This window comes from Ochotona curzoniae, unplaced genomic scaffold (genome assembly GCF_017591425.1).
Source record: "Ochotona curzoniae isolate NIBS_2020 unplaced genomic scaffold, NIBS_Ocur_1.0 contig_4105, whole genome shotgun sequence".
Lineage (NCBI taxonomy): Eukaryota > Metazoa > Chordata > Mammalia > Lagomorpha > Ochotonidae > Ochotona > Ochotona curzoniae.
In genome coordinates this window covers 6,008,890-6,025,200 of record NW_024466129.1, presented here as the reverse complement: position 1 = coordinate 6,025,200, position 16,311 = coordinate 6,008,890, and the positions used below count along the sequence as shown (strand labels likewise).

The 16,311-nt window shown below is 42.2% G+C and overlaps 1 protein-coding gene across 1 annotated transcript; it reads left to right on the top strand.

The window, feature by feature from the left end:
- Window positions 1–340: 340 nt before the first annotated feature.
- LOC121159234 (rho GTPase-activating protein 20-like) lies at window positions 341–14,949 on the top strand. Its single transcript, XM_040984206.1, has 8 exons — window positions 341–478; window positions 2,339–2,482; window positions 4,681–4,722; window positions 5,431–5,515; window positions 9,923–10,000; window positions 10,990–11,056; window positions 12,451–12,630; window positions 14,801–14,949. Exons 2-8 carry the CDS (start codon window positions 2,457–2,459, stop codon window positions 14,947–14,949), a joined length of 627 nt encoding a protein of 208 aa, XP_040840140.1. The 5' UTR covers window positions 341–478; window positions 2,339–2,456.
- Window positions 14,950–16,311: the final 1,362 nt, after the last annotated feature.

Genomic DNA, 16,311 nt, shown 5'->3' with positions numbered 1-16,311 from the left:
GCTACGACAATGATCAGAAACAGCCTCAGAATCACAGGAATTTCTTCTTACAGACCTGTAGGGCCTAGTTTTCCTTGAGCTTCTCGGGGACCTCTGCTTAGGATCGTCTAAGCTTGGTCAAAGAGTTGGCATCTCTAACACCCTGAGTGCCCTCTGCACTTTCAGACTTTTAAAACATGCAACGCTGTTAGATTTAGTCAGAGATTCTCGTTGAGGAAATCGAGGGTATAATTTTGTCAGGTGTCACTGCAAATGTTGGCACAATACTTGGTCTGTCTTTGGTCATTGTATTTGGTCACTGACTATCTTCTCTGTGGTGTGGCATGTTGAGCAGGCCCAGACAAGAAGGCACGACTCCACCGGAGCAACCCCGCCGCCGCCTTTTGCTGCATGGACCTGTGAAACTGACGAGAAATGGTCAAACTACAAAACACATAGCTTTTCTCTATGAGGATGAGTTACTCATATCAAACACTAGGTAGGTACATGCCAGGCATACTTTCCTGTTTTTTTTTTTTTAAAGATTTATTTTTATTATTTTTTCATTGGAAAGGCGGATATACAGAGAGGAGAGACAGAGAGGAAGATCTTCCGTCCGATGATTCACTCCCCAAGTGAGCGCAACGGGCCGATACTATGCCGATCGGTTCCCAAAGCTTTGGGCCGTCCTCGACTGCTTTCCCGGGCCACAGGCAGGGAGCTGGATGGGAAGCGGGGCTGCCAGGATTAGAACCAGCGCCCATATGGGATCCCGGGCGTGCAAGGCGAGGACCTTTAACCACTTGCGCCACCGCGCCGTGCCCACTTTCCTGTTTTTAAAATTCGTTTTCATGGACGGTTTTTCTAAGCAAACAGAATGGTATTGCAAAGGTTTTGTGGTTTTCACTTATTTGTGAAGTATTCTGGGAAGGTTTGTTTTCATCTTTTCCCTTTAGGAAATGCAATCAAGAATGGGAGAGTCAGGGTTCCTCTTTCTTGGGACTCAGAGAGATGATAAAATAGGAAGCAGACAACCGAAGGTTGTGATAAGTGTGGACTGCGATCTTCTCGGGGGTTAGAAATGGTGCCGAGGACAAGGTACAGTGTGAGAGAGGAGTCCTTGCAGCATTTAAACTGTGCCTGTGGCATGAGAAGCAGCCACCTGTTCTAGGCAGAGTGCCCCGTCTGATCCCAGTAAGGAGCTGGGGGATGTTTATTAAGGGTTTTTCTTGTGGAAGTGACGATTTCAGGTGAGTTACATATTATCCTGGCCGCGGGAGACAGTGGATTGGAGAGCAGCAGGCAGGAGTGAAGGACAGACACTGAGTGCTGGATGTGATAAGCCAGGTCACCAATTCCACGAGCCCCACCATGGGAGTGACAGAGAAGGCAACCTAAAGGACAGGCAGATTTGCAATGTCAGTTGGAGCTGGTTGCTGTTTCTCTTAGCCCTGAGCACAAATGCAGGCACTTTCCAGCCTGAAACATGGCGACTGTTGAATACACACCTGCAAGGAAAGAACAGAAGCAATGGACTGATGTGTTAACCTGCTACACCCAAGTGTTCATGATCAGAAGACAAATAAGTTTAAAAATCTCTTCAAGAAATGTTGTTGTGAATAGAGACAGATGAAATTTTAATGTTCTGCCCTACCCGAGCCTCCAGTCCTGCCTGGCCTAGTGAAGACTACAAGACTTGGGCCCACTTTCCTAAAATGCAGTCACATCTGAGTGACAATAAAGTGAGGTCTGGCGGGTCAGGTGCATGCCGTGTGCACTATGATATATTAAGAACATCTTTTACGTCCCCTTGCCTACATCTTGCCTTCATTCTTTGAGATGCAATTCCTTTCCTGTTTTCCAAAAGGCTTTGATTGAGAGCGATTCGAGATTTAGATACATCTGATGTGTTTCCACACTTATGTTTTTCCAAGATTATATATGTTCAGTCTCTCCCTTAAGACAAGCTTGGAAATAAGTCAGACAGTATTTAACTTTTGTTCAATGCCTCCGCTCCAACACTATTCAATTCAATAAGCTATTGATTACCAATGAATAAGCAATTCTACAAGTAACACCTTTAAAATGTAGAGAATGGTGTGCGCCTCACTGAAGTCAGCATTAAGAAAGACAAACGGCTCACGTCCTGTGATCGCCTTTCACTTCTTCTCTGTTCTCGGGTGCTCCTGGGTCAGCCCTCACTGGGCACACTTAGTCTCACTTACTTGTGGTGTGGAATACATGGGAATGGGGTGTGCTTGACCCTGGAATGGGGAGAACTGGGTTTTTCTCACAAACACAGCTGTTCACACCATGTTTAAGCAACAAACATCTCATTTGTTTTTTTTTTTCCCTCTAGATACAAAAACAAATTGAAATGGAAATACCAGATCCCGCTTAAAACCATATGGCTTGCCAAAGGTGCTGAAGGGGAAGGCGACGCCCACAAAATAAGAACATTTCAGTTGGGATGGCCTATGAACAATTTTTCAGCAAAGTTCTCGTAAGTACCACTTTTGTGTCTTGCGCTATCACTTTGATATGGACAGTCATAGTCATCTTGGCCTTGCCTGGGAAATGGAGAGAAGTATAATTCAATTTCCACAGACTCTTTGTGGGGAAAGTCAAACATTTTAATGTGCTACTGACTCACATGTGGCCTTCAACCATGGCACAGGCCTGTCGTCTTCTTCCCCCCAAAGCTTTGGTGTGCCACTGAGTGCAGGGATCAGGGACTGAGGGCTCCATGAGGGGTGGGTATTTTGAGCAAACCTTTGTGATCCCTCTCCAATGTCCTCCAGCCTCTACACCGAGACATTTGTTTCAACTAGAACTTCTGTTTGGCGTGTTCACTGACATGGCATCTAAAACACGTATTTGGTTCATGGGTGTGAGGTTTCCAAGCATAGTTTTGTGATTGATAATAGGAACAGTGCTCCATTTCCTGGAAGTTTTAAGAGTAACCCTTGTGTAGAGAGGGATGGTGGAAATCATGCCTGCTGCCATAAGAGGCCCACAGCACATCTTACGTGGGGTTCTCCTGTGGAAAGTCTACAACACAGCCTATGCGGGATTCTCCCGGGGAAAGTCTATAGCACATCCTAAGCGGGATTCTCCCGGGGAAAGTCCATCATATGTGCTCAGTGTCATTTTTTACTCTCCTCTTCACTCTACCAAAGTCTTACAGGTCACTCTGAACTTGAGGCCATGGAAATGTTTCCCAGTTGTTAATGTCAATTATGAGATGGAGTTGTTGATTGAGGGAAAATATGTGCGATGCTTATTGGGAGAAAAGAGTCATTTGTACCGTTCTCTGCTTTTCCGTAAAAAATGTAATGGTTCTTAGGATCTACTGCGCAGTGTCTTCTCAGTCTTTCAAGTGGTGTGTGGGAATATGTGGCAATTTTGAGAAGTCTGACTAGATGCTTTTTTGAATGAGGGTAAGTGTGGGCACTAGATAGATACAGGTTATGTTGCCCGTGGAGCTATGTGAGCACAAACATACCCAGGACGACCAGGGTGCAACACATTTTCTGTTGGCTGTATCACTTTAATGCAAATCAACGTAAGTCACTAGAAGCAGTGCCCATGTGTGTAGGAGGATGTGCAGCCAAGGAAGGGTCTAATTTGCTGTTGAAACATGAGATACAGAAGTGCAGAGTGGAGGCGCTCTTAGTGGTGGAAACAGGAAATGTTGCAGGCCCTGAGGAAAAGTCTGTGCTTGAGCAGTTCTACTCTGGAATATAGATGTAAGAAATCTGTAAATGTACAATTACACCATATTTTTTTTTTATCCACCAATGTTCCCAGTAGCATTGTTTGAAGTAGCCAGTATCTAACCAAGAAATCACATGTTCAGCAACTGATGAATGGGTGGTCAAGGAGCAGTGCAGGATCTGGCAGTGGGGAGAATTGGAAATGACTTCTTTCTGAGTTCAGGGATCTTGGGATAATGAAAATATTGTAAACAAGCTAGTATTACAGATGTCTTTACAGGATGGTGAATGTACCTAGGCACACAAGCGGGCAATGGGATCTGTCATTGGCCACACCCATTTTGAATGCTAGTAATTGATACATCCATGTATGTTTGAGCCTTGGAAACCTTTCACTTTAGATATTAGATGCACCAGTGGTATACCAGAAAGGATTTTAAGCATGGACCTTTTGGCGGTAGGAGATTTGAGCTTCTTCAATGTATCATAGTTCTGAAACAATGTTTCCTGGGCATTCATTGAACATAGGACAGTTCTACAATCCCGATGAAGTACAGTAATACAGGTCCCACACAACTTCCCCACGAGTAATATCCTTCCCGTGGCGAGCCTTCCGTCCACGTCCCTAATCTCTTCATTTGAACTTTCCCCGAATCACAGTACTTGCTGCATTTGAATAACACTTCAACATACAAGCGTACTCTGAGGTCTAATTCCTGCAAACAGGCTTACATCATCAGTTCGGTGACGTTCCTGCAGTCACAGTTAGCATGCCATAGTTGCAGTTTGGGCTTTAGTTTCAAGTCAGGATGCTGTACAAGGGCTGAGTCCGTTGAGAGCCCGGGTATGAGGGGGCAACCATTTACACCTGAGCTCCTGTTCCCCGCTCTTGTCTGCTAGTGCTTTTATCTGAGCTGATAGTCTAAATTGGATGAAATCAGTTTTTTACATAGGTTAATATGTTCTCCCACTTCTCTATTTGCAGTTCCGTGGCTTTTAAGGAAAAGTGGAGTAATTTACTTGAAAGGTATTTCTGCAGTCTACACCTTCTGTATCTTCAGTTTGTGATAAGAGAACACATATCTCTGGAGGTGGTGCCCCCACATCACACCCCCCAGTAACGCTTTAGATAATCTTCAAATAATTTTTCACTTGGATATCCTCTGCAAGTACTATGAAGCGTGTTCACTCATATTCATGAATGTTCTATTCACTGTTGAAGTTCTAGCTGCTCCACTTATTCTTTCTCTACCTAAAACCTTTTGAACGCAGCAGCTGCTGTCCTTGGTATAGAGCAAGTTCTCCCCGGTACAGGCTACTGTACTGAGTGCTGCCTCTTAGCCTTTAGAACGTGTGACGGTGGCATCGGTCCTTCCAGTGCGGGCCCGAATGCTTTGAGCTGTGCCTTTAATCCTCAAACTACACTTCACAGCACTGGGCCATGTTTTCCTTTTCCTGAATTACTTTCCTACTCATATTTTGACCTTGGTTAGACATTCTAAATGTACAAGAGCCCTATAAATATTTATATCGTATAAGCGTAAAACTGCTATGGATATATACACAGAATAATACGTGTATAGTCCCTGTATAAATATATGTATTAAATATCTCTGGCAAGGGTTTTGCATACATAAATGAAAAGATATATATAGAACAAATTTGCATCATGAGTTGATTTGAAAGGAATTATTAGCTAATTGATCTATTTTGGGTTCTTTATGAATTTTATTAGGTATATCACTCATGCTAAGGAATTGGAAGGAGTATCAAGTTCTCTAATAAAAATTGACGTGAAGAATATCAACAACTGTTCCCGCGTAAGTGTGTTTTTTGCTAAAAATTTGAAACTGCAGTTATGTGACTCAAGCATAATGAAGGAGAGCCACACTGAGATAGAAAGTGATAGACATTAAAAAGCAGGAGAGGAGGAGCCAAATGATGGGAGAGAGGAGCGAAGAGAGAGAAGACAGAAGAAGGAGAGATGATGTATTGCAGTGACAGAGGTGGGAGAGTGAGTGAGCTTTTCAAAAGAACTTTGTATTAGTGTCTTCATATACACACGCAAAACGTTATGTATGTAAACGTCAACATTAGGTTACGTGAAGCGATAGGAATTCAGGATTACGCAATGCGGATGCTAAGGGAGAGTATCTCCTGTTAAACATGCGCAAAGCTTCATTTGGAAACAAATGTTTTCCTAAGCCAGTATTCTGAGAATTAAATCTTTCCCTTCAATTTTTACTACCTTCAGATCATGGATTTATTTTCAGTTTTGTTTTAGTGTTTTTTATTAAGATATTCTTAATGATTTTGATAGATTGTTTTAAGATAATGGTATGTGTGACATAGTGACAGGTTTATCATGCACCATACAGGCATTGCCCAGATGTGCCTATTTGGTGGTATTTTGCCCTATTTGCTTATTACTTTTCATTGTGTCTAGATATGCATCTTTATGTGTCTGTTTCTGGTCAGTTACATATACTGTACTGTTTAATCTTTGAACACCTACATTATCCTAAAATAAAATTATATTCTCAGGTAGCCACGATACAGTGCTCATCTGGACACTGGTTGAAACAATATGTTCAGCTGTTTTTTGCTCCTTTTCTTGGACAGGATCCAGCCCAGGGTCAGGTGTTGCCTTGTTGTGCTTATGTCTAACAGCAAGCACATTGCCACCAGCGAATAGAATTTTGAAGAAATGCACCTTTTAGGAGATTAGTGTGTGTGTGCCTCATTTTTTTCACTGCTGTTTGAAGGAGTGAGTGGCTTCCATCGGATCACATTTAATTTCTGAAGTTATGGTACATTAGCCAAATGTTCATGGAATTGACAAGACAGCAGAGATGCACTTTGTGGCTTTATTCTTTTTCTTAAAAAAATCATTTTGATTTTTATCAGAAAGGCAGATTTACTGAGAAAGAAGGATCTTCCATCTGCTGGTTTACTCCCCAAATGGCTGCAGTGGCCGGAGCGTGTGTGTTCTGAAGCCAGGAGCCAGGAACTTCTTCTGCGTCTCTCACATGGGTTCATGATCCCAAGTCATGTTCCATGCCATACTCCTTTCCCAGGCCACAGCAGGGGGCTGGATGGGAAGTGGAGCAGCTGGGACACGAACCAGTGCCCAAATGGGATCCTGGGTGTGCAAGGCAAGGATTTAGCTGCCAAGCCACCGTGTATTGCCTGTGACTTAGCTCTTTACACTAGTGTCAGAGACACACTCTGTGACTTTGTGTCAGACCACACAAAATGATATTGCAGGGGAAAAGAGGTAGTTATTTTCCAGAAGATATTCATAGTCAGACATCTTTTTGGAGCTATTTTCAACAACCTGAGGAATTTTCTGAAGGAGTTAATCATGAAATTCTCTCATGATGGCAAATGATTACATTTGGAAATTCCAATGAAAATCATATTGGAATCTTTCCAAGTCAAATTTCATTGATATAGTATATGTAAAGTAACAATAGAATACCTAATGCTACTCATTCATACCTGGAACTCTTTTTCCTTCTTATGCTATTTCATTTTATCCTACAGAAACATGTTTCCTATAGTACATTTCTTCTCCCTACTTATTTTCTAGATTTCTTTCATCTGAAAATAGTTGCATTGAGTGGTATTTTTGCTGAATCTAGAAAAAATATTTAATTGATATTTTCCCCTCGACACTTTACATATATATTCCATTATCCGCGCCGGGCCCCCCATTATCTTTTGTTGACCTTGCCTTCTGGTGACTCATCTGTTCCTCCATTGATCATCGGTATGTGTCTTTGCATCTTCCTGTCCCTGCTTTTGGTATTTTTTCTGTTTCTCAGGTGGAGTAGTTTGATAATATTGTGTCAAAACATGGCTTTCATGAATTGCATTCTGTTTTTCTTAAACTCTTGCATTTGTAACTTTTTGTGTAGGCCATATCGAGGGAAATTCCACTGTTACCTCAAATGCCTCCCAACCCCTTTTCTTTACTTTTCTCCCATCCTGAGATTCTAATTACATGGACAGTATGTTTCTTTTTTATTCTTTTTTTTTTAAAGGATTTTTTTTTTGTATTGCAAAGTTAGAAATATAGAGAGGAGGAGAGACAGAGAGGAAGGTTTTCTGTCCAATGATTCACTCCCCAAGTGCCCGCTACAACTGGAGCTGAGCTGATCCAAAGCCAGGAGCCCAGTGCCTCTTCTCGGTCTCCCACACGGGTGCAGGGTCCCAAAGCTTTGGGCTGTCTTCGACTGTTTTCCCAGGCCACAGGCAGGAAGCTGGTTGGGAAGTGGGGCTGCTGGGATTAGAACTGGTTCCCATATGGGATCCTGGTGCATTCGAGGTGAAGACTTTAGCTGCTAGACCACCACACTGGGCCCTCTTGGAGATCTTGATTGGACCACTGAACTTGAAATTTTGATCTTAGGGAAAATCACAGGACTTGTGGACTGACCTTAGAAAGCACGTGTCAGAACTGGGTCCCCTCAGTTGCTGATGCCTGTACTGTGGACTGCATTTCCTGAGGTACATAGGGGATATGGTGGCCAGCTCATTGAGAGATGCTGAGTACCATGTCAGAGCATGGAGGAAAGAACAGATTGGACAACTCTCCTGGTTAAGCTTTGACAGCATGTATCTGGGCAAGTAGATATATTAAGGTGGACTGTGTCGAACAATGAGGCTTGGAAAGACTTTCTCAACCTTGGAGCGATGAAACTAACTGCTTCTCAGAACTATCAAAAACACTTCAGCAAGACACTTGAAAAACATTCTTCTCTGCATCGGGGATCCTCGGATGACATCACGTGGCTGCCCCCATCCCTGATGTGCTTTGGCTGCTGGGAGCAGTCCTGTTTCCCTTCCTTCCCCCTGCCCCCATACAGGAGATAAAACCGGAAGCACCACTTTGCCCCTTGCCTCAACCCTCCTCACCTTAAGCAGTGGTCCACATGGGCACACATCCTTCCCTACTGCGTCATCAACATCAAATCTAAAATAATGAAAACAAAGAGACTGCTTGGGACTTGTTGAGGAATCTTCAAATTTGCCATCTTCCATTTGTCATCACACATGTTTCTTTTTACCTGACGCTTAAATTGTTCTGTAAGATATTTTCCTTGACTTAGAGTTTCATTTTTGTGTATTTACTGTTTCTGTACTGGGATAGCCTGTGCATTTAAATATTTTCAGCGCATTTGCCTGCTAATCTGAGAGCATAATACTAACAGCTAAAACTTGTCTAATGTCATAATCTCATAGAAAATCTCAAAAGACTGTCATCACCTCTTGAAAATCTTGTCTCATTCCCCTGGGTTATCAATTCTCAAGTCACACCCCATATGGAGAAGAAATAAGACATTTTTCTTAATTATTACCTAGGTATAGTGAAGCTACTTGCTTAGGAACAGATCTAGCCGTGGATGATCTGCCAATTAAGAGTTCTATGTGCTTTCTGTACTTGGATGTCCACTTACTTCTCCATTCAATGTAAATTCCTGTGATTATTTTCCTGAACAGGCCTTCTAATGCATTCTCTGTACACATGTTCCTAAGATCTGTATGTTCTGTCACCATGTGGTAGCCTTGCATGCACTGGGGTCCCATGTGGGTATTGGTTCATATCCCAGCTGCTCCATTTCTCATCCAGCTCCCTGTTTGTGGCCTGATAAAGGATGACCCAAAGCCTCGGGACCCTTTACCTGCACAAGAGACCCAGAAGGAGCTCCTGGCACCTGGCTTTGGATCACTCAGCTCTGGCCTTTACAGCCGATTGGGGAATGATGCAGTAGATGGAATCACTTTCTATATATCTTTTTTCTTAACAAAAAAGGAAATAAATCTTAAGGAAAGGAGGCAATCTGAAGTTAAGAACCGAGTGTAACAGGGGAGGGAGAGGGCCCAGCCCTTGCTTGCAGAACAATCCCCTCTATGAAGCAAAGGACTTTGGGTGCTGAGAATCAGTCCCTGGGCCCTGCCTGATTTTCTGTTCTTTCTCTTTGGACTTATGTTATACTTTCTGCACCGCATTAAAGTATTTACTACACATTAAAGATTCTTTTTCCTGGCTTTGGGTTATGCGAAGTCACCCAAATAAATGATCAGTCGGCATTGCTACTTTATATGCATTTTACTTGGATATTCCTCAGACTTCCTTGGAAAGCTGGCTTGCAATTTCATAATTATGTGATATGCTGAAAGATTTATATCACTAGTTCCTGTTCTCTTTTTCTGTTTTACAGTCTGGAATTGTAACCGTTAACAGTTTAGACACGGCCAAAGATGTTATTCGCATGGTATTACCAGTACTGGGATTAACTGTAAGTAATCTGAAAGATACTTTCAGCTAAATAATTTTGCTTTTTCAGAGAAGCTTATTTTCGTATTGCCTCTGACACATAGACACACATGTACAGTTTGTATGTTTGTATAATATTCTTGCGTGTCTAAAAAACCGACTGCATATACGATGAATGTTATCGCTAGAAACATGCACACGTGGGATAGGAAGCGTTAGAGATAGAATTCTCTATGGATGGACATCACTCTTGTATTTTTATTTTAAATTTTGCATGAGCTGAAAGGTGTAGCGTAATAAAAGATAATGCATTTTATGAATAATGAAGGCTATCAGAAAGATGATAAATGATCACGCCACTTGAATCATTTTAAGTTGCTCCCTCTTGAAATGAATTGAAATCGCTGAATAAAAACGTGATGTAGTTGTGCTGGTTTCAGTTGGCATTTCTAGAATCGCATAGATAATCCTGTTCGTCATGTGACCTGGTCTCAGGCTAAGAATCCTCACTTCTACCCTCTTCATTGTCATCTAGATACTTGCCTGCTCTTTTTGGATGGCTGAGTTTAGGATGTTATGCAGGTATTACTTTGTTTAGACACATTCTTGGTGTGTGGACAAGGACATGGAAAGGAAATCATACTATTCTCCAAGCAATCTGCTGATGGAGGGAAAAATGATCAGGAATAGACTTACCTTCATTAGTGTATTGGCATAAATGTGTTAAGGAATTTAACTTGGTTGGACAGAATTGTAATAGCTCAGATCCATGACTTTATCAAAAGTCATATGACATGTATCTGGGGCACAACCTTGGGGTCTCTGAGAGGGCCAGGTGTCAATTTTGTTAACAGCTATGGCCACACATTCCAATGGATCAAATGGCATCACCACTGATCCCAATTGTTTTCTTCTTTGGCAATGCAAAATTGCTCAGGAACTCTGTCTTTAAGTGTCCTCTCATGAAGACATGCTTTGATGCCTAGTTCTTTTTTTTTTTTTGTCTCCAAGGGCTCAGAAAAGGATTACCAACTGTGGGTACATGGTGGAAAGAACGTGCCTCCCTTCCCACTCATGGGTAAGTGTCTGGGAAAATCAAAGTAATTAACTGGTTCAAAATTGTACTTTAAAAGCTGTGTATTGATGGTTTCTCCTTAAGATTATACCCCAAGAGCCTCTTGCAATCATCATCCACACATTTAAAACAGATTTACCACATGCTTACTGCATGGCAGATCCAGGCACCTGTTCTCTGGCTTCATTCATCAATTTTCATTATAGATGGAGCAGAAAGGAAGTTTATGCTCTGCATCCTGACATCATAGGTATAGACAATGGTAAAATGTCCAGCGTATCTGTCAAGATATCTTTAACACTTTCAAAGGGAGTCATTCCTTTATTGGGAGTAGTGATGCGTACGACAATGTATCCACTTCTTGGTGTGCTACCCTTTATTGTGCAATTCATCTATGAGACCATGTGTATGCAGACACATAAAATATGTGTGTACCCATGCATACTCTCATTGTGATATATGTATGCATGCACACACATTCAGGTGCATATGTAAATACATAGGCATCTGTATATGAATACATATTTGCACATGCATGTGCTCCTACAATATAAATGCATATTTATGTATATGCATGTATAATGTCCTATACCCCTCCATATATATGTATATATTCACACACATGGGTATACAAATAGGCATATATATATTAAAACTACACATGTATTAAAACTCCATCTGTATTTTTAAGTCTAATAAAAATGATTTTGCATGCACTGTGTAAAAACACTTGGTAGGATAGCTCTTGGTAGGATACCCCTCCCTCTGTCAGCTGTGAAGACCACCAGAGAGGGCCACCGTGGGGAGGAAGTGTAGCAGCAAACCATGGCTGCAATGCTGTTGAATATGCTGGATATGGATCTGAAACTTAGAAAAGGAGTCTTTCACCATGAGCTGACATCTTGGGAGAAAGTGTTATCACAAGATGTATAACCCAGTTATTAATGTTTGCTCATATATTTGCACAAAGCAGTCTATGTAATTAGAAAGTATGGAAAGTGATGGCTTGTTGAAAATGATTTTCACCTTCAACACATGAGTTGCAAAATCTCATTGGCCTCAACACGGGCATTAGAAGGCCTTCTATGTTTTCAATGAACATTGCAGAAGTCATCACCATGCAGTGTACTGAAGTATCTGTGCTTTCTCAACTAGGTAATGGGTTTCCATTTCCTTTTCTCTTAACTTTGGGAACATCCTCTGCTTAGGTAGCCCCTTTATGCAGAGTCTTTCCAAAGAGATTGCACGCAATCACTCAGAGGATGTAGTTTTCTTTCTTGCACAAGAGCCAGGAGAGCCCGAGTTGCCGTTAGTGCAGTGTCCACACTGACAGTTGATGTGTTTGATTATACTTACCACTATCAGCCTGATGGATATTGAGATTCTTCTCTACCTAGGTCACGAGCACCCGTATGTTATTCAAGAACATTACCATGAGTTTTCACCCGATCAGTGCACACCGGAGAAGTCCACCTCTCCTTCCAGCGTTCGGCAGTCCATTCCAAAGATCTTAATGTATAGACAATTGCAGTTTGTCTTGAAATGCCGTGACAAACCAAGATCCCAGCTTAGGGGTGGTGAGTGCTTTTGTTAGCAGCTATGGCCTGACCTTGGTACATATCTGCATTCCTGAGAACAAATTCACAACACAGAGGTATTCTCTATGCGAGAGGATGAGCATGTAGAGACAGGGACCCAACACCTGCTGAGGTTCAATGATTTGAAGGCAGAATGATTTAAGTACATTCTACAAGCAAGTGTTGGCTTATGGTGTTACACTTACACAATGCAACCATGTGGGTAATAGGAACACCAGGTGGCACACAGTTGAAACTGTTTCTTTTTCTATTTTAAACAAAAATTTGAACATGGTAGCATGCAGGAGCAGGTGTCTGCATTTGAGGATGTATTTCTTTTTCTTCTTACCTCTTTTCAAAATGGTGGAACTATAAATGCTTGGTATTGGGTTGCTGTGTGATTTCATGCCCGTGTGGAGACGATTATCCCAGGAAGAATGACTATGGAGTCTGCATTGGGGGCAACAAGACTGCTGTCTAGGCCTACTTAGGCATCTTATTATGAAATGAAATAATTTTACCCAGGCATGTGGCAAATTAAGTAGCACGTTACATTACTCAGTACAGTGAGGGGTAGATAACATCGTGCTGTGCAAGTGGCAAGTGGAGTGAACCTGAAGGTTCAAGGTCCGAGGATCTAGGCTGATGAAGGGACATATCTTAGAACTCATTTGGCTTCCTCTGTGATTCAGTAGCATAAGGACTGCATACCAATTTTATCTGATGGTGATGCATTCAGGAGCCCAGAAATGCCAGAGAATAGCTGGTGAAAGATACTTGGTGAAATGTGACTCACCTATGTCACAGCATCTTGGCTCCTCTGAAGCCTTTTTCAATATTAAATATAAGCGGGTCACTTCAGGAAACCATTTAGGTGCCTCACGACCAAAACATGAATATCTGAGTGGTAGACATTCAAAACTCATGTTTTCTTCATGATCTTCTTGTCTGTGGGAAGCTGTTTCAGTGGGCACTTGGTAGAGCTTGATAAGTCGTTAAAAATCTAGTCTGTGTAGCTTGGCACTCATAAAGAGATGTGTGTAGAGGATGAAATCAGACCAGCCCAGGAATCTTTGCAGCCCTGTAGGGTGAGGGAGGCAGAGGATGGTTGAGGCAGGTCAGGCAGCCTGTGTCATGGCAGCCCTGTAGGGTGAGGGAGGCAGAGGATGGTTGAGGCAGGTCAGGCAGCCTGTGTCATGGCAGCCCTGTAGGGTGAGGGAGGCAGAGGATGGTTGAGGCAGGTCAGGCAGCCTGTGTCATGGCACAGATCTCTCTGAATAGAGTGAATTCATAGCGTTTCTTTACTCCAAGAACCAACCAGGAAATCTCAGAAAAGGCAATGTAACATGAAAGTATATTATCAAACACCCTTGGTTTGAAACTCTACTATTAGGTTTTCTTTTTTTTTTTAAAGATTTATTTTTATTATTTTTTTTATTGGAAAGGCGGATATACAGAGAGGAGAGACAGAGAGGAAGATCTTCCGTCTGATGTACTATTAGGTTTTCAAATGAGAGTTGACTCCTGAACCCACTGAGTAAGCAGGATACATATACCGCAAAGGCAAAAGTGATCTGAGAAGTATCACTTTCAAGAAGAATGAAACCTGAAAAGCTTCCTCAAGTATCTATCTTTACCATTCAATAGATTGTTTGATTAAGGGGCTGGAATACAGACACACACACACACACACAGAGCCTTGATTGTACCAGGATTAGTGTCAGTGCTGGGGTCAGGGCAGGAGTCTGAGATCTTATCCATGTCACCCTTATGAGAGGTGGGATTGGAAGTAGATTGTAGGAACTTACTCAATGTTGCGCTTGAAAGAAACAGGAATTCAATTGTATTAGCCAGGGCCTGCATTTGTAAGAAGTTAGAACTGGAACCCTGTGAAGGCATCAGATGAGGTTCATCTGATATGGGTCTTAGGCATCTCAAGCAGTAGGCTAAACACTGGCTCCCAACTACCACCTTACAGGAAATTTGCAGGAAAACACATTAATGCCACAGGGATACAACTAGCTAATTTTGGATGAGAGGAACTTGTACATGCAAATGCCTCTGTTTTTCTCTTTTCTAATTCAGACAAAAAAACATGTATCCAATGGGAAACGTAGAAAGAGAATCTGTCATTGACAGTGTACCTCTAATCATTTCACTTTCTCCTCAGGATTCCTCAGAAGCTGCCTGTCATGCTGGCGGGCCACAACAGTCCAGAATGATCCTCCACAGGACACCGATTCTTCCGTGGAGTTGAATGTGCCTCAAATGGATGACCTTGCAAGAACAATTTTGGTAGGTGTCATTGTGCTCTCCTGAAGGCCTCCTGAGCACTGACAATCCTGAGGTCTTATGTGTCCTCATCCAAATCGATTTCAAGTGGAGCAAGTCTTTGTCAACCACTGGCTTTGGCTGACAGGCTCTCTTCTTCTGACCTCAAATACAAGCACAATCCAATTAGGCAATGCAGCCTTCCTTGAAACACAACAGGAAAAAATGATAATCTATCTACTTCACTGGTTGCCGCAATGTCATCCAGTAGCCTGCTCACCAAAGCCAAATTCCCTGTGAGTTTCCATCTACACTGCATCTTCTAACCTCTTTCTTGAAATGTTCCTCCATTCCTTTGTCTAGATGACTCAGACTTCTCCCGCGACCTCATTCACATGAGCCTGATTTGTATTTCAGATTCCTCAAAGCATTATCCTGCAGTGTATTTATACTGCCATCGTGAGAAAATGTATCAAATAAAATCCACGGGACTTGGCGCATGTTCGTTCCAACGGGGATTTTTACTAGCCGGAAAGCACATTGGCTGATTGTCTATTTGCTTGCACTCTCCTGGATACAGAGAGTAGCGTCCTGAGTGGGAAGGACTTTATCAGTTTCGGTACATGCTAGATGTTACCCTAGGCCTTGCACCATATACAAGTTCATGGAGTTCCTAGAGTCTTCATTAAGATTATGTCCTTAATGGATAAAAGGAAAGCATTAGTAAGGTAACATATTATGTCCAAGGTCACACGCGAAATAAGGATCCTAATAAATGACAAATCCCCATGGTGGTTTGACTGTGAAGTAGAAGGAAGTGAACTCTAGTAGGATGGGCACACAAAGAAGCCATCTTGCCATGTGTGGACATTCATCCTGTTTTTTTTTTTTTTAAGGATTAATTTTTATTCCAGGAGCTTCTTCCAGGTCTCCCGTGTGGGTGCAGGGTCCCAAGGGCTGTCCTTTGGGCTGTTCTTGACTGCTTTCCAAAGCCACAAACAGGGAGGTGAATGGGTAGCGAGGTTGCCGAGATGAGAACTGGTGCCCATATGGGATCCTGGCGTGTGCAAGGTGAGGACTTTAGCCGCTATGCTACTGTGCTGGGCCCTCCCTGGTTTTAAATGAGTGTAGGCAACTATAGGAAGCAGCAGTGCAGCCCATAGTCATTGAAAGAAAGTTGAGTTGATGGCAACAAGTGTGGCAATAATGTTTTCCTAGTTGAGAAACAATGAGAAACAATGAAAATGGCAGTGTAAATAGTAGAGATAAAGCTGTTAAAAGCTTGAAAAATGTTTTGTTTTTACAGTTTTGTTTCCTGAATTGGAAAATAAGGTTAAAATCAGCAGTCAAAAACCATTAGGTGTATGGGCATAGATTAGATGGGTGATTGGAAAATATATTTAGAGCCAC

Coding starts and splice junctions, on each gene's coding strand:
- LOC121159234 (XM_040984206.1), top strand. CDS start 2,457: ATGAACAATTTTTCAGCAAAGTTCTC. Junction 2,483..4,680: donor AATTTTTCAGCAAAGTTCTC/GTAAGTACCACT, acceptor CTCTATTTGCAG/TTCCGTGGCTTTTAAGGAAA. Junction 10,001..10,989: donor TACCAGTACTGGGATTAACT/GTAAGTAATCTG, acceptor TTTGTCTCCAAG/GGCTCAGAAAAGGATTACCA.